Here is a 23,098-nt window from a genome sequence, read left to right as displayed (position 1 = left end):
GACTGGTGGGTTAGCGAACCAAGCAACAACATTTGCACTCTGGATACCGTGACATTTCGCCAGTAATCACAACAACCAGCTTCATCGGGCGACAGCGACAATTGTGCATTTATTTATTTACACAATCTAACCCGGACGATATCGGGTCGCCGAAAACCAACAGCGTCAAACTACGAAAGTGCCGCAGCATCACGGGAGCGGCCGATGAAACCGGCCGGGTTCGGGGAGAAATAAAAAAAACCGGGACGCTGACGGGGCGCACGAAGGCCCACGGCGTTGTACGCGCCATCGTGACGCCGCTCGTCGCCCCGGTAAAACAATAATATAAACACGCGGAACTCCCTCTCGGTGCCGGACGTCGTGACGGACCGTGCCGATGTCGCCGCTCGTCGACCCCCGGCCACGCGAGGGCGAATTTAAATTCTCCCCCCACCACCCCACCCCACCCCCCTCCCCCTGGCTCCCAGTCGTCTCCCGTCCAGCGGCACAACGCCGGGGGAAAGCACTGGGAGGTGAGAGACCTTCGCGAAGACCAAAATAAAATAACAAAAACACTGCTTCCGGTAACGGAGAGCTCTTTCGTAAAACAAAATTCCCACCCCCACCCCCACCCCACCCAAAAAAAAAAGTGAAAAGCCAAACTCGGGGCACCGATTGTAACCGGCACGAGGCAAATATCCCCCAATGCTGAAAAACATCGCTCAGTTGGGATCAAACAACAACAACAACAAATATTCTTGCTTCTTTCGAGGGGGGGGGTTCACCCGCTCGCGAAGCGAAAAGCCCCGGCGTTGCCGCCGGCAACCACGGCAAGGTGGGGCGCGGCAAGGCGGAGCGCGGCAAGGTGGAGCACTCCAAGGTGGAGCACTCCAAGGTGGAGCACTCTCGCTCCTCCCCCCCCCCCCCACCCCGAGCCGCTTCTCAAAAATCTTCCTCCCTCGCCTCGTCGTCATCTTCGTCTGTGAAAACCTGCGGGGGTCGGAATAAATTAGAGAGACAGTGACCGACCCCACCCCCCCCCCCCCACCCACTGGGGTGGCCAGAAGCGGATCGCTCACTCAGCCTAAGCAGGAGCATCGGTGATGTGGGCGGACACTCGCTCGCTCGCCGCTCGCTCGCCGCTCGCTCACCACTCGCTCGCCACCCACCCCTCCTCACCGCGTAGTCGTAGCTTCCAGCTCCGCCGTCTTGGTGCTGAGGCTGCGGTGGCAACCCGTGCAGCCCCTCATCCGCCTCGTTGCCACTCTCCAGCGTTAGCAAGCAGCCACGGTGGCCCTCCGCGTTTCTCCGCGGTTCCTTGAGGAGCGTGGGGGGACCCTCCGTGGGGCCCCAGGGCTCGTGACGACGCTGACGCTGCCGGCGGCGGCGGCGGTAGAGCGGCGGCAGCAGCAGCAGCAGCGTGGCCACCAGGGCGAGGCTCACGCCGAGGATTGTGGCCGGAGCGGCCCAGCCGGCCCGGCCCGCCGCCGCCGCCTTCTCTGCGTGGCACAACAACGATCCCCCGCGTGGCGTCAGCGTGCCGCCGTAACACGACGACGACAACCGTCGCGATGACCACACGCGCCAGGCTAGGTGCGCTTTGAGGCTCGCGGCGCTCACACCCGGGCGTTGCGGGTCGAGGGAGCGAGACGAAGGGACGGACGGAGACAAAGTCTCCCCCGTGAAGGCCCCAGGGGACTGTCGGGGCGGGTGCTGTTAGCGAGTATCAGCAGCTGTGAAGGCCGTGATTGTGACAAACGGGGGGATGGGTGGCCAGAACAGGGACACACACACGGACACACACACACACGCACACACACACACGTACACACACACACGGACACACACGCACACACACACGCACACACACACATACACGCACACACACACACACGCACACACACACGTACACACACGTACAAACACGCACACACGGACACGCACACGGACACACACACACACGCACACACACACGCACACACACACGTACACACACGTACACACACACACGCACACACGGACACGCACACACACGCACACACACACGCACACACACACGTGCATGCACGCACACACGCACACGGACACACACGCACAGACATGCATGCACACGCACACAGACAGACACGCACCAACACACGTGCATGCACACACATACAGACACGCACGCACACACACACATCCACACGCACACGGACAGACATGCACACGCACACGGACAGACACGCACCAACACACACACACACACACACGTACACGGACACGCACACACACGCACACACGTACACGGACACACACACACACCCACACACACGTACACACACAGACACGTACACGCACACACACACACACACGGACACACACACACATGTACACGGACACGGACACACACACACACACACGGACACACACACACACATGGACACACATCCACACACGTACACGGACACACACACACGGACACACACACACACACACGGACACACACACGTACACACACACACACACGCACACGGACACACACACATGCAACATTCAGAGATGCGAACAAACCTGTTCGTGTGTCCAGTTGCCTGTTCGGACCGAAAGTCGTGAGTTCAACCGGCGTGCAACAGACGGCGGTGGTGGCGTCTACATCGGTAGAGCGTGAAGAACCAGTGGCATCTACATCTGTAGAGCGTGAAGAGCCAGTGGCATCTACATCTGTAAAACGTGAAGAACCAGTGGCATCTACATCTGTAGAACGTGAAGAACCAGTGGCATCTACATCGGTAGAACGTGAAGAACCAGTGGGATCTACATCTCCAGAAGTTGAAGAACCAGTGGCATCTACATCTGCTGAACGTGAAGAACCAGTGGCATCTACATCTGTAGAACGTGAAGAACCAGTGGCGTCTACATCGGTAGAACGTGAAGAACCAGTGGCATCTACATCTGCAGAAGGTGAAGAACTAGTGGCATCTACATCTGCTGAACGCGAAGAACCAGTGGCATCTACATCTGTAAAACGTGAAGAACCAGTGGCGTCTACATAGGTAGAACGTGAAGAACCAGTGGCATCTACATTTGTAGAACGTGAAGAACCAGTGGCATCTACATCTGTAGAACGTGAAGAACCAGTGGCGTCTACATCGGTAGAACGTGAAGAACCAGTGGCGTCTACATCGGTAGAACGTGAAGAACCAGTGGCATCTACATCTGCAGAGCGTGAAGAACCAGTGGCATCTACATCTACAAAACGAGAAGAACCAGTGACATTAACATCAACAGAATACGAAAAACCAGTGACATGTACATCTGCAGAACGTAAAGAATCAGTGGCATCTACATCTCCAGAAGGTGAAGAACCAGTGGCATCTACATCTGTAGAACATGAAAAACCAGTGGCATCTACATCTGTAGAACGTGAGGAACCAGTGGCATCTACATCTGTAGAACGTGAAAAACCAGTGGCATCTACATCTGTAGAACGTGAGGAACCAGTGGCATCTACATCTGCAGAAGGTGAAGAACCAGTGGCATCTACATCTGCTGAACGTGAAGATCCAGTGTCATTAACATCTGCGGAACGTGAAGAACCAGTGGCATCTACATCTGCAGAGCGTGAAGAACCAGTGGCATCTACATCTGCAGAACGTGAAGAACCAGTGGCATCTACATCTGCAGAACGTGAAGAATCAGTGTAATCTACATCTGTAGAAGGTGAAGAACCAGTGGCATCTACATCTGCAGAAGAGAATGAGCTTTGGGTCTCTGTGTGAGTCTATGGGTCTCTGTCTGAGTAGTCTATGGGTGTCTGTGTGAGTAGTCTATGGATGTCTGTGTGATGAGTCTATGGGTCTCTGTGTGAGGAGTCTATGGGTGTCTGTGTGAGTAGTCTATGGGTGTCTGTGTGAGTAGTCTATGAGTCTCTGTGTGAGTAGTCTATGGGTCTCTGTGTGAGTAGTCTATGGGTCTCTGTGTGAGTAGTCTATGGGTGTCTGTGTGAGTAGTCTATGGGCAACTGTGTGAGTAGTCTATGGGTGTCTGTGTGAGTAGTCTATGGGTCTCTGTGTGAGCAGTCTATGGGTGTCTGTGTGATGAGTCTATGGGTCTCTGTGTGAGTAGTCTATGGGTGTCTGTGTGAGTAGTCTATGGGTCTCTGTGTGAGTAGTCTATGGGTGTCTGTGTGATGAGTCTATGGGTCTCTGTCTGAGTAGTCTATGGGTGTCTGTGTAAGTAGTCTATGGGTGTCTGTATGATGAGTCTATGGGTCTCTGTGTGAGTAGTCTATGGGTGTCTGTGTGATGAGTCTATGGGTCTCTGTCTGAGTAGTCTATGGGTGTCTGTGTGAGTAGTCTATGGGTGTCTGTGTGAGTAGTCTATGATTCTCTGTGTGAGTAGTCATTGGATCTCTGTGTGAGTAGTCTATGGGTGTCTGTGTGAGTAGTCTATGGGTGTCTGTGTGAGTAGTCTATGGGTGTCTGTGTGAGTAGTCTATGGGTGTCTGTGTGAGTAGTCTATGGGTGTCTGTGTGAGTAGTCTATGAGTCTCTGTGTGAGTAGTCTATGGGTCTCTGTGTTAGTAGTCTATGGGTGTCTGTGTGAGTAGTCTGTGAGTCTCTGTGTGAGTATTCTATGGGTCTCTGTGTGAGTAGTCTATGGGTGTCTGTGTGAGTAGTCTATGGGTATCTGTGTGAGTAGTCTATGGGTGTCTGTGTGAGTAGTCTATGGGTGTCTGTGTGAGTAGTCTATGGGTCTCTGTGTGAGTAGTCTATGGGTGTCTGTGTGAGTAGTCTATGGGCCTCTGTGTGAGTAGTCTATGGGTGTCTGTGTGTGTAGTCTATGGGTCTCTGTGTGAGTAGTCTATGGGTGTCTGTGTGATGAGTCTATGGGTCTCTATGTGAGTAGTCTATGGGTGTCTGTATGAGTAGTCTATGGGTCTCTGTGTGAGTAGTCTATGGGTGTCTGTGTGATGATTCTATGGGTCTCTGTCTGAGTAGTCTATGGGTGTCTGTGTGAGTAGTCTATGGGTGGCTGTGTGATGAGTCTATGGGTCTCTGTGTGAGTAGTCTATGGGTGTCTGTGTGAGTAGTCTATGGGTGTCTGTGTGATGAGTCTATGGGTCTCTGTCTGAGTAGTCTATGGGTGTCTGTGTGAGTAGTCTATGAGTGTCTGTGTGAGTAGTCTATGAGTCTCTGTGTAAGTAGTCTATGGGTTTTGATTTAAAGCTTTCGTGACTGCAGTAATTCATATTCTTAGTTTTTTCGGTAAAGTCACGTTGAAGGGAAACAACAAAATAATAAAAAATATATAAAACAATAAAAAATTCTCACGACGTTTCGACCACAACTCAAACGGTCGTCTTCAGGTGTGTTGGTTTGCATAAATGTATTTTTAAATGGCGCATTTATTTATTTATAAAAAAACGTTAGGGCCACGCGCAACGATTTGGCAGTTTATTTAAGACTAGTCCATCTATATTCTGAAAAGAGGAGGGGGGAGACGAAATTTGTTATAATGTATGCTGTCTGAAAGCCACTGTAAGCGTGAACAATCAATTAAGACCTGAAATGGTTTATCAAATCTTTCCAATGATTGCTAAGTTAGAATACATCTTCTCGGTTGAAATTGTCTCTGTGCTTGTATATGTGGATAGCCTCATGAACGAATCTCTCATGGAAGCCAGATGGCTTACAAAGAACCTCTGTCTTGGAAAAGTCAATGGCATGTGAGCCTACTGAATTAGAACAATGATCTGCCACGGCCGAGGTGTTGGTCCTACCGTGTTTAAGGTCTGCTTTGTGTTCACGAATGCGATCCGAGACATGGCGTTTGGTTTCTCCAATATAACTACTACCACAGAGGCAACTTAGTTTGTAGACACCAGGGTATTGTATGTCCGGAATCACATCTTTTACAGACGGAACCAGATCACGGATTGTATGTAATGTGTTGAAACGGACCTGGATCTTGTGTTTATTCAAGATTTTGGAGATCTTTTTTGTGATCCCCGCAATGTATGGTAAAGTGATGGTTTTGAAAGGCTCCTCAAGAGGGTTCTTCTTCATGGTTTGAGTGATAGCTTTGCGGATTGTATAGTCGGAGTAACCATTAGCCCTAAGAGCTTGGTGTACGTGCTTGAGTTCACTGCTTATGTGTTCCTGGTCGGATATGCATTGGGCTCTATGATACAGAGTCTTTATGAGAGAATTCTTCTGTGATGGATGGTGGTGGGAATCCGGTTTCAGATAAGCATCCGTATGGGTAGCTTTCCTGTAGACAGAGTGGCTCATTGAACCATCAGGTCTCTTTTCAATTAGGACATCCAAAAAAGGTATCTTGCCATCTATTTCGACTTCCATGGTAAATCTGATGGCTGGGTATATGGAATTGATGTGGTCGAAGAATTGGTCTAGAGCAGGCCGGCCATGTGGCCAGATGACAAAAGTGTCATCCACGTACCTCTTCCATACTTCACTTGGAATGGAACTTTCTACAACCAAACTGAGGGCACCCCAATGGGCTCCCCCCTTTCTCCAGTTATAGCTAACATTTTCATGGAGAAATTTGAGACTGACGCCATCCAGACTGCCACTCTGCGCCCAACCTTATGGAAGAGGTACGTGGATGACACTTTTGTCATCTGGCCACATGGCCGGCCTGCTCTAGATCAATTCTTCGACCACATCAATTCCATACACCCAGCCATCAGATTTACCATGGAAGTCGAAATAGACGGCAAGATACCTTTTTTGGATGTCCTAATTAAAAAGAGACCTGATGGTTCAATGAGCCACTCTGTCTACAGGAAAGCTACCCATACGGATGCTTATCTGAAACCGGATTCCCACCACCATCCATCACAGAAGAATTCTCTCATAAAGACTCTGTATCATAGAGCCCAATGCATATCCGACCAGGAACACATAAGCAGTGAACTCAAGCACGTACACCAAGCTCTTAGGGCTAATGGTTACTCCGACTATACAATCCGCAAAGCTATCACTCAAACCATGAAGAAGAACCCTCTTGAGGAGCCTTTCAAAACCATCACTTTACTCTACATTGCGGGGATCACAAAAAAGATCTCCAAAATCTTGAATAAACACAAGATCCAGGTCCGTTTCAACACATTACATAAAATCATTGATCTGGTTCCGTCTGTAAAAGATGTGATTCCGGATATACAATACCCTGGTGTCTACAAACTAAGTTGCCTCTGTGGTAGTAGTTACATTGGAGAAACCAAACGCCATGTCTCGGACCGCATTCGTGAACACAAAGCAGACCTTAAACACGGTAGGACCAACACCTCGGCCGTGGCAGATCATTGTTCTAATTCAGTAGGCTCACATGCCATTGACTTTTCCAAGACAGAGGTTCTTTGTAAGTCATCTGGCTTCCATGAGAGATTCGTTCATGAGGCTATCCACATATACAAGTACAGAGACAATTTCAACCGAGAAGATGGATTCTATCTTAGCAATCATTGGAAAGATTTGATAAACCATTTCAGGTCTTAATTGATTGTTCACGCTTACAGTGGCTTTCAGACAGCATACATTATAAAAAATTTCGTCTCCCCCCTCCTCTTTTCAGAATATAGATGGACTAGTCCTAAATAAACTGCCAAATCGTTGCGCGTGGCGCTATCGGTTTTTTATAAATAAATAAATGCGCCATTTAAAAATACATTTATGCAAACCAACACACCTGAAGACGACCGTTTGAGTTATGGTCGAAACGTCGTGAGAATTTTTTTATTGTTTTATACATATTTTATTATTTTGTTGTTTCCCTTCAACGTGACTTTACCGAAAAAACTAAGAATATGAATTACTGCAGTCACGAAAGCTTTAAATCAAAATTTAATCGCCTCTACGGGGAGGGTTTTCACATAACTTTAAGATCCTTCAACAAACTCCGGGATAAGAAAGCTCAGCTGATCGAGTCTCACACCTTCCTGAAGAGATGCCGCGACTCTGGGGTAATACCAATCGCATTTACACTGACCTCTGCTGCTGTAACTTCTTCTAATGCGAAACGAATTCTTTTCAAAACTAGCTTAGCTCTTATCTCAGAAAAAATCAGACTTATACGCACCGAACTAGATCAGTTAGACAAGACACTCTACAAATCACACTTATCATTGACGGCAACAATGTCCACATCGGATTGGGAACATGTAGACAATATGACTGCCTCTTCAGCTGCTACTGTCGACCAAATGTAAGGAAAACCTGATTTCCAAATTTAACCTCCTCTTCAACAAAAGACCGGACCCACACACCAAAAAGTTAGACGTTAACAAAGTCGTAATTAATCGCAGTAACAGTTCTATTTCCGATGGTCTGAAATCCGTTTTAGCTAAAGGTCTAAACTTTGCAGTCACACCTAAATACATACCAGTTAATGATATAATTGCCCAAGTAGACGTTGCTCTCAGGGGCCTGGGTCACATCGCTGCAGACGTAGCAAGATCTGAAATCGCTGCAACCCTCAAAAACGCTAAGATGCCAGCTAGCAACCTCAGCAAAGATGAGCGTTTTGAATTATATAAATTTAAAAAGAGGAATGATATTGTAGTCCTCTCAGCTGACAAAGGCAATGCTACTGTCATCATGGATAAAATAGAATACAACAACAAAATTAAAGAATTACTCGACGATGGTAGTTATACAAAAATAAAAAGAGATCCCACCAACAGCCTCGTCACACAAACCAACAAAATAATTTCTGATTCAACCGCATTAATTGATCAATCTAAACAGTTTTCGTTGAAACCTTCTGCTGCCAGGCCACCAAGATTATACGGCTTACCAAAAATACATAAAGTAGATACACCCCTTCGTCCCATAGTCTCTACTATCGGCTCCCCCACCCACAAACTAGCTCGTTTTTTGTCTGAAATCCTGCGTCCTTTCACTGGAAAGACCACCTCTGCGGTACAAAATTCTACTCACCTGGTATCGACAATCAAGGGTATTTCCCTTTCCCCAGATGACCTGCTTGTCAATTTTGATGTAGTTTCCTTATTCACCAAGGTTCCTGTACCTGACACCATTGCAATCATTGAAGACTTGGTTCATCAAGGACTAAACACTGAGGTACCCCCCCTGGTGAGACACTGTTTAACCAATACATACTTCACTTGGAATGGAACTTTCTACAAACAAACTGAGGGCAACCCAATGGGCTCCCCCCTTTCTCCAGTTATAGCTAACATTTTCATGGAGAAATTTGAGACTGACGCCATCCAGACTGTCACTCTGCGCCCAACCTTATGGAAGAGGTACGTGGATGACACTTTTGTCATCTGGCCACATGGCCGGCCTGCTCTAGACCAATTCTTCGACCACATCAATTCCATACACCCAGCCATCAGATTTACCATGGAAGTCGAAATAGATGGCAAGATACCTTTTTTGGATGTCCTAATTGAAAAGAGACCTGATGGTTCAATGAGCCACTCTGTCTACAGGAAAGCTACCCATACGGATGCTTATCTGAAACCGGATTCCCACCACCATCCATCACAGAAGAATTCTCTCATAAAGACTCTGTATCATAGAGCCCAATGCATATCCGACCAGGAACACATAAGCAGTGAACTCAAGCACGTACACCAAGCTCTTAGGGCTAATGGTTACTCCGACTATACAATCCGCAAAGCTATCACTCAAACCATGAAGAAGAACCCTCTTGAGGAGCCTTTCAAAACCATCACTTTACCCTACATTGCGGGGATCACAAAAAAGATCTCCAAAATCTTGAATAAACACAAGATCCAGGTCCGTTTCAACACATTACAAAAAATCCGTGATCTGGTTCCGTCTGTAAAAGATGTGATTCCGGACATACAATACCCTGGTGTCTACAAACTAAGTTGCCTCTATGGTAGTAGTCACATTGGAGAAACCAAACGCCATGTCTCGGACCGCATTCGTGAACACAAAGCAGACCTTAAACACGGTAGGACCAACACCTCGGCCGTGGCAGATCATTGTTCTAATTCAGTAGGCTCACATGCCATTGACTTTTCCAAGACAGAGGTTCTTTGTAAGCCATCTGGCTTCCATGAGAGATTCGTTCATGAGGCTATCCACATATACAAGCACAGAGACAATTTCAACAGAGAAGATGGATTCTATCTTAGCAATCATTGGAAAGATTTGATAAACCATGTCAGGTCTTAATTGATTGTTCACGCTTACAGTGGCTTTCAGACAGCATACATTATAAAAAATTTCGTCTCCCCCCTCCTCTTTTTAGAATATAGATGGACTAGTCCTAAATAAACTGCCAAATCGTTGCGCGTGGCGCTAACGTTTTTTTAAATAAATAAATGCGCCGTTTAAAAATAAATATATGCAAACCAACACACCTGAAGACGACCGTTTGAGTTATGGTCGAAACGTCGTGAGAATTTTATATTGCTTTATATATATTTTATTATTTTGTTGTTTCCCTTCAACGTGACTTTACCGAAAAAACTAAGAATATAGTCTATGGGTCTCTGTGTGAGCAGTCTATGGGTGTCTTTGTGAGTAGTCTATGGGTGTCTGTGTGAGTAGTCTATGGGTGTCTTTGTGAGTAGTCTATGGGTGTCTGTGTGAGTAGTCTATGGGTCTCTGTGTGAGTAGTCTATGGGTGTCTGTGTGAGTAGTCTATGGGCCTCTGTGTGAGTAGTCTATGGGTGTCCGTGTGAGTAGTCTATGGGTCTTTGTGTGAGTAGTCTATGGGTGTCTGTGTGATGAGTCTATGGATCTCTGTGTGAGTAGTATATGGGTGTATGTGTGTTTAGTCTATGGGTGTCTGTGTGGTGAGTCTATAGGTCTCTGTGTGATGAGTCTATGGGTCTCTGTGTGAGTAGTCTATGGGTGTCTGCGTGATGAGTCTATGGGTGTCTGTGTGAGTAGTCTATGGGTCTCTACGTGAATAGTCTATGGGCCTCTGTGTGAGTAGTCTATGGGTGTCTGTGTGAGTCTATGGGTCTCTGTGTGATGAGTCTATGGGTCTCTGTGTAAGTAGTCTATGGGTGTCTGTGTGAGTAATCTATGGGTCTCTGTGTGAGTAGTCTATGGGTGTCTGTGTGAGTAGTCTATGGGTCTCTGCGTGAGTAGTCTATGGGTCTCTGCGTGAGTATTCTATGGGCCTCTGTGTGAGTAGTCTATGGGTGTCTGTGTGAGTCTATGGGTCTCTGTGTGAGTAGTCTATGGGTCTCTGTGTGAGTAGTCTATGGGTGTCTGCATGAGTAGTCTATGGGTGTCTGTGTGATGAGTCTATGGGTGTCTGTGTGAGTAGTCTATGGGTCTCTGTGTGAGTAGTCTATGGGTCTCTGTGTGAGTAGTCTATGGGTCTCTGTGTGAGTAGTCTATAGGTCTCTGTGTGAGTAGTCTATGGGTCTCTGTGTGAGTAGTCTATGGGTCTCTGTGTGAGTAGTCTATGGGTCTCTGTGTGAGTAGTCTATGGGTCTATGTGTGATGAGTCTATGGGTCTCTGTGTGATGAGTCTACGGGTCTCTGCGTGAGTAGTCTATGGGTGTCTGTGTGAGTAGTCTATGGGTCTCTGCGTGAGTAGTCTATGGGTCTCTGCGTGAGTAGTCTATGGCTCTCTGCGTGATGAGTCTATGGGTGTCTGTGTGGTGAGTCTATGGGTCTCTGCGTGAGTAGTCTATGGGTCTCTGTGTGAGTAGTCTATGGGTCTCTGCGTGAGTAGTCTATGGGTCTCTGCGTGGGGCAGTGCCAATCCTCACCGATGACAGAGAGGCTGACCCTCCCCTCGTAGTTGCCGTGGGGGAAGGTGGCCACGTGGCAGAGGAAGAGGCCCCCGTCGCCAGCCCGCACGTCCAGCAGCTCCAGCGAAACGTCGCCGGGAGGCCCCCCAACGCGGAACCGCAGTCGGCCCGCGAGGGACGAGTTGGAGTACGCCGTGCCGTGCAGCGGGCTGAGTGCGGCCAAATTGGCCCCCGCCCAGACGTTGCCACGGGAGGCCTTCAGCCAGTTGGCCTGCACCACCACCACGGCCGCACCCCACAGGACGCAGCGCAGCACCGCCACCTTCTGGCCGACCACCGCCGTGACCTGGCCGTCCGTGTCGACACCCACACGAGGGGCTGGGTGGGAAGACAACACAGAGACCCATAGACTACTCATAGAGACCCATAGACTACTCACGCAGAGTCCCATAGACGACTCAGAGACCCACAAGACTACCCACGCAGAGATCCATAGAGTACTCATAGAGACCCATAGACTATCTTCTTTGGTAATTTCGATAAAGTCACGTAGAATGAGAATAAAATAATAAATTGATAAAATAACACAATAATATTCTTACGACGTATCGGCCACAACACAAGCGGCCATCATCAGGTGAAGGGACGAGACTGTCTGGAGGACAGCGCTGGTCTGAGCGTGGCTGTGTTCGCTCCAGCGCTGTCCTCGTGTTCGCTGAAGCGCTGTCCTCCAGACAGTCTCGTCCCTTCACCTGATGAAGACCGCTTGTGTTGTGGCCGAAACGTCGTGAGAATATGATTGTGTTATTTTATTTTATCAATTTATTTTATTCTCATTCTACGTGGTGACTTTACCGAAAGAACCAAAGATGAATCCTTGCAGTCACGAAAGCTTTAAATCGAAATCCATAGACTACTCATAGAAACTCATAGACTACTCACGCAGAGTCCCATAGACCACTCAGAGACCCACAAGACTACTCACACAGAGACCCATAGACCACTCATAGAGATCCACAAGACTACTCACACAGAGACCCACTTCACACGCACAAAAATACCTCTCACTCATTCACCCAGCCACCCACTCACCCACGGTGCTGTGTGGTGGAGGGACGGAGACACACGACAGTGGAGACCACTCCCCTGCCTTCCACCGTGGCAAGTCGGCTACCATTCTCATGCGGACGCAGTACTCATCCTCGCGTCCCGGCAGAAGCATCATTCGGTGTTGGTACCGGCATCCGATGAAGCGCTCCTGGCAGTAAGCATCATCATCATCATCAGTAGTAGCAGCAGTAGTAGTAGCAGAAACAGCATCATCATCAGTAGTAGTAGCATCATCAGTAGTAGTGTCATTGGTAGTATCATCATCATCAGTAGCAGCATCGCCACCCACCCACTCAACCACGCACATCTCCCGCCACAACCTCCCGACCCCCGTCACAACTCCCGCAATCTCTCACCGTGAGTTGAACGCCGCCTCTTGTCGAAATGTCAACCTGATGGTGGAACTTCACGTCGTGCGACACCAGCGCCCTCCACCCCCGCCCGACGGAGACCAACAACGACAGCTTCCGCACCTCTGGCTCTCCGTCGACCACCGCCTCCAACTCCCCAGCCACCCCAGGACCACCGTCATCACGGCGGTCATCGTCACCGCCGTCACGGTCATCGTCATCGCCGTCGTCGTTGTCGCTGTAGCCATCATCGTCGTTGTCTTCATCGTCACCCACAACACCGCACTCCTCATCCTCACCACCATCGCCCTCCTCCTCCTCCTCCCCCCGCGTCAGTTTGTCGAGCCTCAGGGTGAACGACGGAGCGCTGAGCACAGCTGAGACACGGGAGAGGGGGGGTCATGGCGAGGGATGTTTGTGTGATCTCTCCCTGTCCTACAGAGTCTGTGAGTGGAGTTTGTGTGATCTCCCCCTGTCCTACAGAGTGAGTGGACTTTGTGTGATCTCCCCCTGTTCTACAGTGTGAGTGGAGTTTGTGTGATCTCCCCCTGTTCTACAGAGTGTGTGAGTGGAGTTTGTGTGATCTCCCCCTGTCCTACAGAGTGTGTGGAGTTTGTGTGATCTCCCCCTGTCCTACAGAGCGAGTGGAGTTTGTGTGATCTCCCCCTGTCCTACAGAGTGAGTGAGTGGAGTTTGTGTGATCTCCCCCTGTTCTACAGAGTGAGTGTGAGTGGAGTTTGTATGATCTCCCTGTTCTACAGAGTGAGTGGAGTTTGTGTGATCTCCCCCTGTCCTACAGAGTGAGTGGAGTTTGTGTGATCTCCCCCTGTCCTACAGAGTGAGTGGAGTTTGTGTGATCTCCCCCAGTTCTACAGTGTGAGCGGAGTTTGTGTGATCTCCCCCTGTTCTACAGAGTGAGCGAATGGAGTTTGTGTGATCTCTCCCTGCCCTACAGAGTGTGTGGAGTTTGTGTGATCTCCCCCTGTCCTACAGAGCGAGTGAGTTTGTGTGATCTCCTCCTGTCCTACAGAGTGAGTGGAGTTTGTATGATCTCCCCCTGTTCTACAGAGTGTGTGAGTGGAGTTTGTGTGATCTCTCCCTTTCTTACAGAGTGAGTGAGTGGACTTTGTGTGATCTCCCCCTGTCCTACAGAGCGAGTGGAGTTTGTGTGATCTCCCCCTGTCCTACAGAGTGAGTGAGTGGAGTTTGTGTGATCTCCCCCTGTTCTACAGAGTGAGTGTGAGTGGAGTTTGTATGATCTCCCTGTTCTACAGAGTGAGTGGAGTTTGTGTGATCTCCCCCTGTCCTACAGAGTGAGTGGAGTTTGTGTGATCTCCCCCTGTCCTACAGAGTGAGTGGAGTTTGTGTGATCTCCCCCTGTTCTACAGTGTGAGCGGAGTTTGTGTGATCTCCCCCTGTTCTACAGAGTGAGCGAATGGAGTTTGTGTGATCTCTCCCTGCCCTACAGAGTGTGTGGAGTTTGTGTGATCTCCCCCTGTCCTACAGAGCGAGTGAGTTTGTGTGATCTCCTCCTGTCCTACAGAGTGAGTGGAGTTTGTGTGATCTCCCCCTGTCCTACAGAGTGAGTGGAGTTTGTATGATCTCCCCCTGTTCTACAGAGTGTGTGAGTGGAGTTTGTGTGATCTCTCCCTTTCTTACAGAGTGAGTGAGTGGACTTTGTGTGATCTCCCCCTGTCCTACAGAGTGAGTGGAGTTTGTGTGATCTCCCCCTGTTCTACAGAGTGAGTGAGTGGAGTTTGTGTGATCTCCCCCTGTCCTACAGAGTGAGTGAGTGGAGTTTGTGTGATCTCCCCCTATTCTGCAGAGTGTGTGAGTGGAGTTTGTGTGATCTCTCCCTTTCTTACAGAGTGAGTGAGTGGACTTTGTGTGATCTCCCCCTGTCCTACAGAGTGAGTGGAGTTTGTGTGATCTCCCCTTGTTCTACAGAGTGAGTGGAGTTTGTATGATCACCCCCTGTTCTACAGAGTAAGTGGAGTTTGTGTGATCTCCCCATGTTCTACAGAGTGTGTGAGTGGAGTTTGTGTGATCTCCCCCTGTCCTACAGAGTGAGTGAGTGGAGTTTGTATGATCACCCCCTGTCCTACAGAGTGAGTGAATGGACTTTGTGTGATCTCCCCCTGTTTTATAGAGTGAGTGGAGTTTGTGTGATCTCCCCCTGTCCTACAGAGTGAGTGGAGTTTATGTGATTTCCCCCTGTCCTACAGAGTGAGTGAGTGGAGTTTGTGTGATCTCTCCCTGTTCTACAGTGTGTGAGTGGAGTTTGTGTGATCTCCCCCTGTCCTACAGAGTGTGTGGAGTTTGTGTGATCTCCCCCTGTTCTACAGTGTGAGTGGAGTTTGTGATCTCCCCCTGTCCTACAGAGTGTGTGGAGTTTGTGTGATCTCCCCCTGTCCTACAGAGTGAGTGGAGTTTGTGTGATCTCCCCCTGTTCTACAGAGTGTGTGAGTGGAGTTTGTGTGATCTCCCCCTGTCCTACAGAGTGTGTGAGTGGAGTTTGTGTGATCTCCCCCTGTCCTACAGAGCGAGTGGAGTTTATGTGATCTCCCCCTGTCCTACAGAGTGAGTGTGTGGAGTTTGTGTGATCTCCCCCTGTCCTACAGAGTGAGTGGAGTTTGTGTGATCTCCCCCTGTCCTACAGAGTGAGTGAGTGGAGTTTGTGTGATCTCCCCCTGTCCTACAGAGTGAGTGGAGTTTGTGTGATCTCCCCCTGTCCTACAGAGCGAGTGGAGTTTATGTGATCTCCCCCTGTTCTACAGAGTGAGTGGAGTTTGTGTGATCTCCCCCTGTCCTACAGAGTGAGTGGAGTTTGTGTGATCTCCCCCTGTCCTACAGAGTGAGTGAGTGGAGTTTGTGTGATCTCCCCCTGTCCTACAGAGTGAGTGGAGTTTGTGTGATCTCCCCCTGTCCTACAGAGTGAGTGGAGTTTGTGTGATCTCCCCCTGTCCTACAGAGTGAGTGGAGTTTGTGTGATCTCCCCCTGTCCTACAGAGTGAGTGGAGTTTGTGTGATCTCCCCCTGTCCTACAGAGTGAGTGGAGTTTGTGTGATCTCCCCCTGTCCTACAGAGTGAGTGGAGTTTGTGTGATCTCCCCCTGTCCTACAGAGTGAGTGAGTGGAGTTTGTGTGATCTCTCCCTGTCCTACAGAGTGAGTGAGTGGAGTTTGTGTGATCTCCCCCTGTCCTACAGAGTGACTGGAGTTTGTGTGATCTCCCCCTGTCCTACAGAGTGAGTGGAGTTTGTGTGATCTCCCCCTGTCCTACAGAGTGAGTGGAGTTTGTGTGATCTCCCCCTGTCCTACAGTGAGTGAATGAGTGAGTGGAGTTTGTATGATCTCCCCCTGTCCTACAAAGTGAGTGAGTGGAGTTTGTGTGATCTCCCCCTGTCCTACAGAGTGAGTGGAGTTTGTGTGATCTCCCCTTGTTCTACAGAGTGAGTGGAGTTTGTATGATCACCCCCTGTTCTACAGAGTAAGTGGAGTTTGTGTGATCTCCCCCTGTTCTACAGAGTGTGTGAGTGGAGTTTGTGTGATCTCCCCCTGTCCTACAGAGTGAGTGAGTGGAGTTTGTATGATCACCCCCTGTCCTACAGAGTGAGTGAATGGACTTTGTGTGATCTGCCCCTGTTTTATAGAGTGAGTGGAGTTTGTGTGATCTCCCCCTGTCCTACAGAGTGAGTGGAGTTTATGTGATCTCCCCCTGTCCTACAGAGTGAGTGAGTGGAGTTTGTGCGATCTCTCCCTGTTCTACAGTGTGTGAGTGGAGTTTGTGTGATCTCCCCCTGTCCTACAGAGTGTGTGGAGTTTGTGTGATCTCCCCCTGTTCTACAGTGTGAGTGGAGTTTGTGATCTCCCCCTGTCCTACAGAGTGTGTGGAGTTTGTGTGATCTCCCCCTGTCCTACAGAGTGAGTGGAGTTTGTGCGATCTCCCCCTGTTCTACAGAGTGTGTGAGTGGAGTTTGTGTGATCTCCCCCTGTCCTACAGAGTGTGTGAGTGGAGTTTGTGTGATCTCCCCCTGTCCTACAGAGCGAGTGGAGTTTGTGTGATCTCCCCCTGTCCTACAGAGTGAGTGTGTGGAGTTTGTGTGATCTCCCCCTGTTCTACAGAGTGAGTGGAGTTTGTGTGATCTCCCCCTGTCCTACAGAGTGAGTGGAGTTTGTGTGATCTCCCCCTGTCCTACAGAGTGAGTGAGTGGAGTTTGTGTGAACTCCCCCTGTCCTACAGAGTGAGTGAGTGGAGTTTGTGTGATCTCCCCCTGTCCTACAGAGTGAGTGAGTGGAGTTTGTGTGATCTCCCCCTGTTCTACAGAGTGAGTGTGAGTGGAGTTTGTATGATCTCCCTGTTCTACAGAGTGCGTGGAGTTTGTGTGATCTCCCCCTGTCCTACAGAGTGAGTGGAGTTTGTGTGATCTCCCCCTGTCCTACAGAGTGAGTGGAGTTTGTGTGATCTCCCCCTGTTCTACAGTGTGAGTGGAGTTTGTGTGATCTCCCCCTGTTCTACAGAGTGAGCGAATGGAGTTTGTGTGATCTCTCCTTGCCCTACAGAGTGTGTGGAGTTTGTGTGATCTCCCCCTGTCCTACAGAGCGAGTGAGTTTGTGTGATCTCCTCCTGTCCTACAGAGTGAGTGGAGTTTGTGTGATCTCCCCCTGTCCTACAGAGTGAGTGGAGTTTGTATGATCTCCCCCTGTCCTACAGAGTGAGTGGAGTTTGTGTGATCTCCCCCTGTCCTACAGAGTGAGTGGAGTTTGTGTGATCTCCCCATGTCCTACAGTGAGTGAATGAGTGAGTGGAGTTTGTATGATCTCCCCCTGTCCTACAGAGTGAGTGAGTGGAGTTTGTGTGATCTCCCCCTGTGCTACAGAGTGAGTGAGTGGAGTTTGTGTGATCTCCCCCTGTCCTACAGAGCGAGTGGAGTTTGTGTGATCTCCCCCTGTCCTACAGAGTGAGTGTGTGGAGTTTGTGTGATCTCCCCCTGTTCTACAGAGTGAGTGAGTGGAGTTTGTGTGATCTCCCCCTGTCCTACAGAGTGAGTGGAGTTTGTGTGATCTCCCCCTGTCCTACAGAGTGAGTGAGTGGAGTTTGTGTGAACTCCCCCTGTCCTACAGAGTGAGTGAGTGGAGTTTGTGTGATCTCCCCCTGTCCTACAGAGTGAGTGAGTGGAGTTTGTGTGATCTCCCCCTGTTCTACAGAGTGAGTGTGAGTGGAGTTTGTATGATCTCCCTGTTCTACAGAGTGCGTGGAGTTTGTGTGATCTCCCCCTGTCCTACAGAGTGAGTGGAGTTTGTGTGATCTCCCCCTGTCCTACAGAGTGAGTGGAGTGTGTGTGATCTCCCCCTGTTCTACAGTGTGAGTGGAGTTTGTGTGATCTCCCCCTGTTCTACAGAGTGAGCGAATGGAGTTTGTGTGATCTCTCCCTGCCCTACAGAGTGTGTGGAGTTTGTGTGATCTCCCCCTGTCCTACAGAGCGAGTGAGTTTGTGTGATCTCCTCCTGTCCTATAGAGTGAGTGGAGTTTGTGTGATCTCCCCCTGTCCTACAGAGTGAGTGGAGTTTGTATGATCTCCCCCTGTCCTACAGAGTGAGTGGAGTTTGTGTGATCTCCCCCTGTACTACAGAGTGAGTGGAGTTTGTGTGATCTCCCCCTGTCCTACAGTGAGTGAATGAGTGAGTGGAGTTTGTGTGAACTCCCCCTGTCCTACAGAGTGAGTGAGTGGAGTTTGTGTGATCTCCCCCTGTCCTACAGAGTGAGTGAGTGGAGTTTGTGTGATCTCCCCCTGTTCTACAGAGTGAGTGTGAGTGGAGTTTGTATGATCTCCCTGTTCTACAGAGTGCGTGGAGTTTGTGTGATCTCCCCCTGTCCTACAGAGTGAGTGGAGTTTGTGTGATCTCCCCCTGTCCTACAGAGTGAGTGGAGTTTGTGTGATCTCCCCCTGTTCTACAGTGTGAGTGGAGTTTGTGTGATCTCCCCCTGTCCTACAGAGTGAGTGGAGTTTGTGTGATCTCCCCCTGTTCTACAGTGTGAGTGGAGTTTGTGTGATCTCCCCCTGTCCTACAGAGTGAGTGTGTGGAGTTTGTGTGATCTCCCCCTGTTCTACAGAGTGAGTGGAGTTTGTGTGATCTCCCCCTGTCCTACAGAGTGAGTGGAGTTTGTGTGATCTCCCCCTGTCCTACAGAGTGAGTGAGTGGAGTTTGTGTGAACTCCCCCTGTCCTACAGAGTGAGTGAGTGGAGTTTGTGTGATCTCCCCCTGTCCTACAGAGTGAGTGAGTGGAGTTTGTGTGATCTCCCCCTGTTCTACAGAGTGAGTGTGAGTGGAGTTTGTATGATCTCCCTGTTCTACAGAGTGCGTGGAGTTTGTGTGATCTCCCCCTGTCCTACAGAGTGAGTGGAGTTTGTGTGATCTCCCCCTGTCCTACAGAGTGAGTGGAGTGTGTGTGATCTCCCCCTGTTCTACAGTGTGAGTGGAGTTTGTGTGATCTCCCCCTGTTCTACAGAGTGAGCGAATGGAGTTTGTGTGATCTCTCCCTGCCCTACAGAGTGTGTGGAGTTTGTGTGATCTCCCCCTGTCCTACAGAGCGAGTGAGTTTGTGTGATCTCCTCCTGTCCTATAGAGTGAGTGGAGTTTGTGTGATCTCCCCCTGTCCTACAGAGTGAGTGGAGTTTGTATGATCTCCCCCTGTCCTACAGAGTGAGTGGAGTTTGTGTGATCTCCCCCTGTACTACAGAGTGAGTGGAGTTTGTGTGATCTCCCCCTGTCCTACAGTGAGTGAATGAGTGAGTGGAGTTTGTGTGAACTCCCCCTGTCCTACAGAGTGAGTGAGTGGAGTTTGTGTGATCTCCCCCTGTCCTACAGAGTGAGTGAGTGGAGTTTGTGTGATCTCCCCCTGTTCTACAGAGTGAGTGTGAGTGGAGTTTGTATGATCTCCCTGTTCTACAGAGTGCGTGGAGTTTGTGTGATCTCCCCCTGTCCTACAGAGTGAGTGGAGTTTGTGTGATCTCCCCCTGTCCTACAGAGTGAGTGGAGTTTGTGTGATCTCCCCCTGTTCTACAGTGTGAGTGGAGTTTGTGTGATCTCCCCCTGTTCTACAGAGTGAGCGAATGGAGTTTGTGTGATCTCTCCCTGCCCTACAGAGTGTGTGGAGTTTGTGTGATCTCCCCCTGTCCTACAGAGCGAGTGAGTTTGTGTGATCTCCTCCTGTCCTACAGAGTGAGTGGAGTTTGTGTGATCTCCCCCTGTCCTACAGAGTGAGTGGAGTTTGTATGATCTCCCCCTGTCCTACAGAGTGAGTGGAGTTTGTGTGATCTCCCCCTGTACTACAGAGTGAGTGGAGTTTGTGTGATCTCCCCCTGTCCTACAGTGAGTGAATGAGTGAGTGGAGTTTGTATGATCTCCCCCTGTCCTACAGAGTGAGTGAGTGGAGTTTGTGTGATCTCCCCCTGTGCTACAGAGTGAGTGAGTGGAGTTTGTGTGATCTCCCCCTGTCCTACAGAGTGAGTGGAGTTTGTGTGATCTCCCCCTGTCCTACAGAGTGAGTGAGTGGAGTTTGTGTGATCTCCCCCTGTGCTACAGAGTGAGTGAGTGGAGTTTGTGTGATCTCCCCCTGTCCTACAGAGTGAGTGAGTAGAGTTTGTTTGATCTCCCCTTGTGAGCCAAAGACACACACACAGGCAGAAAGAGTCACAGACATACACAGCGACACACACAGACAAAGATGACAAAGATCCTCCGTGTAGCCTGAAAAAGACCGTTGGGGCAAGTGCTGTTAGTGAGCACCAGACAGACACGGACAAAGAGAGACACAGAGAGAGAGACACAGAGAGACACACACACACAGAGACACAGAGAGAGAGACACAGAGAGACACACACACAGAGACACAGAGAGAGACACACACAGAGACACAGAGAGAGAGACACAGGCATGTACAATCTCGTGCCACTCACTTTCCATCAAGGGCAGGACCACAACGGCGACCCAGCGTGAGGATCGCGACGGCGAGGATGAGAAGGAGAATCTCACACGGAGGAGGAAGCGGTCACCGGGATCGTCCAGCGCCGAGGAGACGTCGCACCGTGTCTCCGTTGTGGCAGCGCAGACGGTCTGCCAGCGGGCTCGTCTGAAGCTGCGCAGACAGAGACACAGGGAGGAGTGGTGAGGGTGGTGAGGAGCCAGTGGGTGAGAGAGACGTGTGTGTGTGTGAGTGAGTGGGTTGGTGGATGAGTGGGTTGGTGAGTGAGTGGGTGAGTGGGTTGGTGAGTGGGTGAATGGGTTGGTGAGTGAGTGGGTGAATGGGTGAGTGGATGATTGAGTGGGTGAGTGAGTGGGTTGGTGAGTGAGTGGGTTGGTGAGTGGGTTGGTGAGTGAGTGGGTGGGTGAGTGGGTTGGTGAGTGAGTGGGTAAGTTGGTTGGTGAGTGAGTGGGTGAGTGGGTTGGTGAGTGAGTGGGTGAATGAGTGGGTTGGTGAGTGAGTGGCTGAGTGAGTGAGCATCTCACAGTTTGCTCTGAACTCTGTATGTAACATTCAGGAACGTTGAGTTGGTCGTGGTCGTGGTGGTCGAGTTGATGGTTAAAGGATCAACAAGTGGGGGTCTATCCCCTCCATCCCCACTGGGAGCCACTTCAACGGGGTCCCAGCAAAGCGTCGCCAGGAGGTCTCGAGACTCCAAACGAACATTCAGTGGGAACAGCGGAGCTGGGCAGATGGGGAAAAAACACTCAAGAGTGCGCTAACCACTGCACCACCACTCCTCACACACACACAGTGCGCTAACCACTGCACCACCACTCCCCACACACTCACACACAGTGCGCTAACCACTGCACCACCACTCCTCACACACACACAGTGCGCTAACCACTGCACCACCACTCCCCACACACTCACACACAGTGCGCTAACCACTGCACCACCACTCCTCACTCACACACACGGTGCGCTAACCACTGCACCACCACTCCTCACACACACACACAGTGCGCTAACCACTGCACCACCACTCCCCACTCACACACACAGTGTGCTAACCACTGCACCACCACTCCCCACACAATCACACAACCTGGCACCCGATTTATCGACCACCTCGGGCTCTGCTCACCGTGGCTGCTGCACGTGACGGGGTGGTGGTGGAGGAGGAGGAGAGGCAGGATGAAGGGGAAGAGTAGGCCAAGTTTGTAGAGTTTCGACATCGCCATTAACCCCACACGCAGCCACGCACCCGCCTCACCCAAGTCACGTGCTGAGGAAATCGATTCAAGGTTAAATTAAAAACTCGGATCGATTCCTGTGGGGATAACAAATGCGAATCGATAGTGGTCAAAAATGTAGCCGATGGCATCGATCCACATTGGGACTGCATTGGAATTGACGTTGGTCGTGAGTGTAAAATGGAATCGAATACATTTTCGATAACATGGGAATTGATTATGGCGATTTGTTCTAATAACATAGGAATCGATCTAGCTAGGGATTTAAAGCGCATAAAATCGAATCCCATTGGGATACCTACCATGAGAATCGATTGTGTTAGAAAAGGAGAGCGTTTAGAATCGATTCCTATTGAGAATGAATCAGAATCAGAAAGGGTTTTATTCGCCATGAAAGTTCACACCGACACGGAATTTACTTTGGCAGGATGGTGCATACATTCAACATATAGGAATCTAAAATCTTAAATAAGTTTTAAACAAGTCTTACTATAATAATAAGGGTTAAAAGTCTAACTAACGCCAAGGGGCTGAATTATATAAAATTGAATAAATATCGAATATAAAATAGCTTTAAGATATAATTTAAAAATAAAAAATACAAATAGGTTAACATAGTTAATATCGGCAAGGTGTCATTATGTAGATAAAATGTTAAAATCAGTGTTAGCCCTTGGCCTCGTTTAACAGGCCAGCAGCAGATGGGAAGAAACTGTTT

The 23,098-nt window shown here is 49.6% G+C and overlaps 1 protein-coding gene across 3 annotated transcripts; it reads right to left on the bottom strand.

The window, feature by feature from the left end:
* Positions 1-84: 84 nt before the first annotated feature.
* Positions 85-22,445, bottom strand: LOC142916576 (uncharacterized). 3 transcript variants are annotated; one of them, XM_076061699.1, is made up of 9 exons: positions 22,272-22,445; positions 21,667-21,865; positions 21,117-21,295; positions 13,164-13,534; positions 12,790-12,955; positions 11,716-12,075; positions 2,533-3,210; positions 1,159-1,478; positions 85-969 (listed from the first exon to the last, which is right to left on the bottom strand). In XM_076061699.1, exons 1-9 carry the CDS (start codon positions 22,366-22,368, stop codon positions 922-924), a joined length of 2,418 nt encoding a protein of 805 aa, XP_075917814.1. In that variant the 5' UTR covers positions 22,369-22,445; the 3' UTR covers positions 85-921. The 3 variants fall into 3 exon arrangements, with proteins under 3 accessions (XP_075917814.1, XP_075917815.1, XP_075917816.1); XM_076061700.1 differs by having other exon boundaries at positions 2,533-2,682; positions 22,272-22,443; XM_076061701.1 differs by lacking the exon at positions 2,533-3,210 and having other exon boundaries at positions 22,272-22,442.
* Positions 22,446-23,098: the final 653 nt, after the last annotated feature.

This window comes from Petromyzon marinus, unplaced genomic scaffold (genome assembly GCF_048934315.1).
Source record: "Petromyzon marinus isolate PM22_M1 ecotype Great Lakes invasive population unplaced genomic scaffold, UKy_Petmar_22M1.pri1.0 PM_G_Scaffold_4, whole genome shotgun sequence".
Lineage (NCBI taxonomy): Eukaryota > Metazoa > Chordata > Hyperoartia > Petromyzontiformes > Petromyzontidae > Petromyzon > Petromyzon marinus.
The sequence above is the reverse complement of the archived record's forward strand: the minus strand, read 5'-3'. Positions and strand labels throughout refer to the sequence as shown.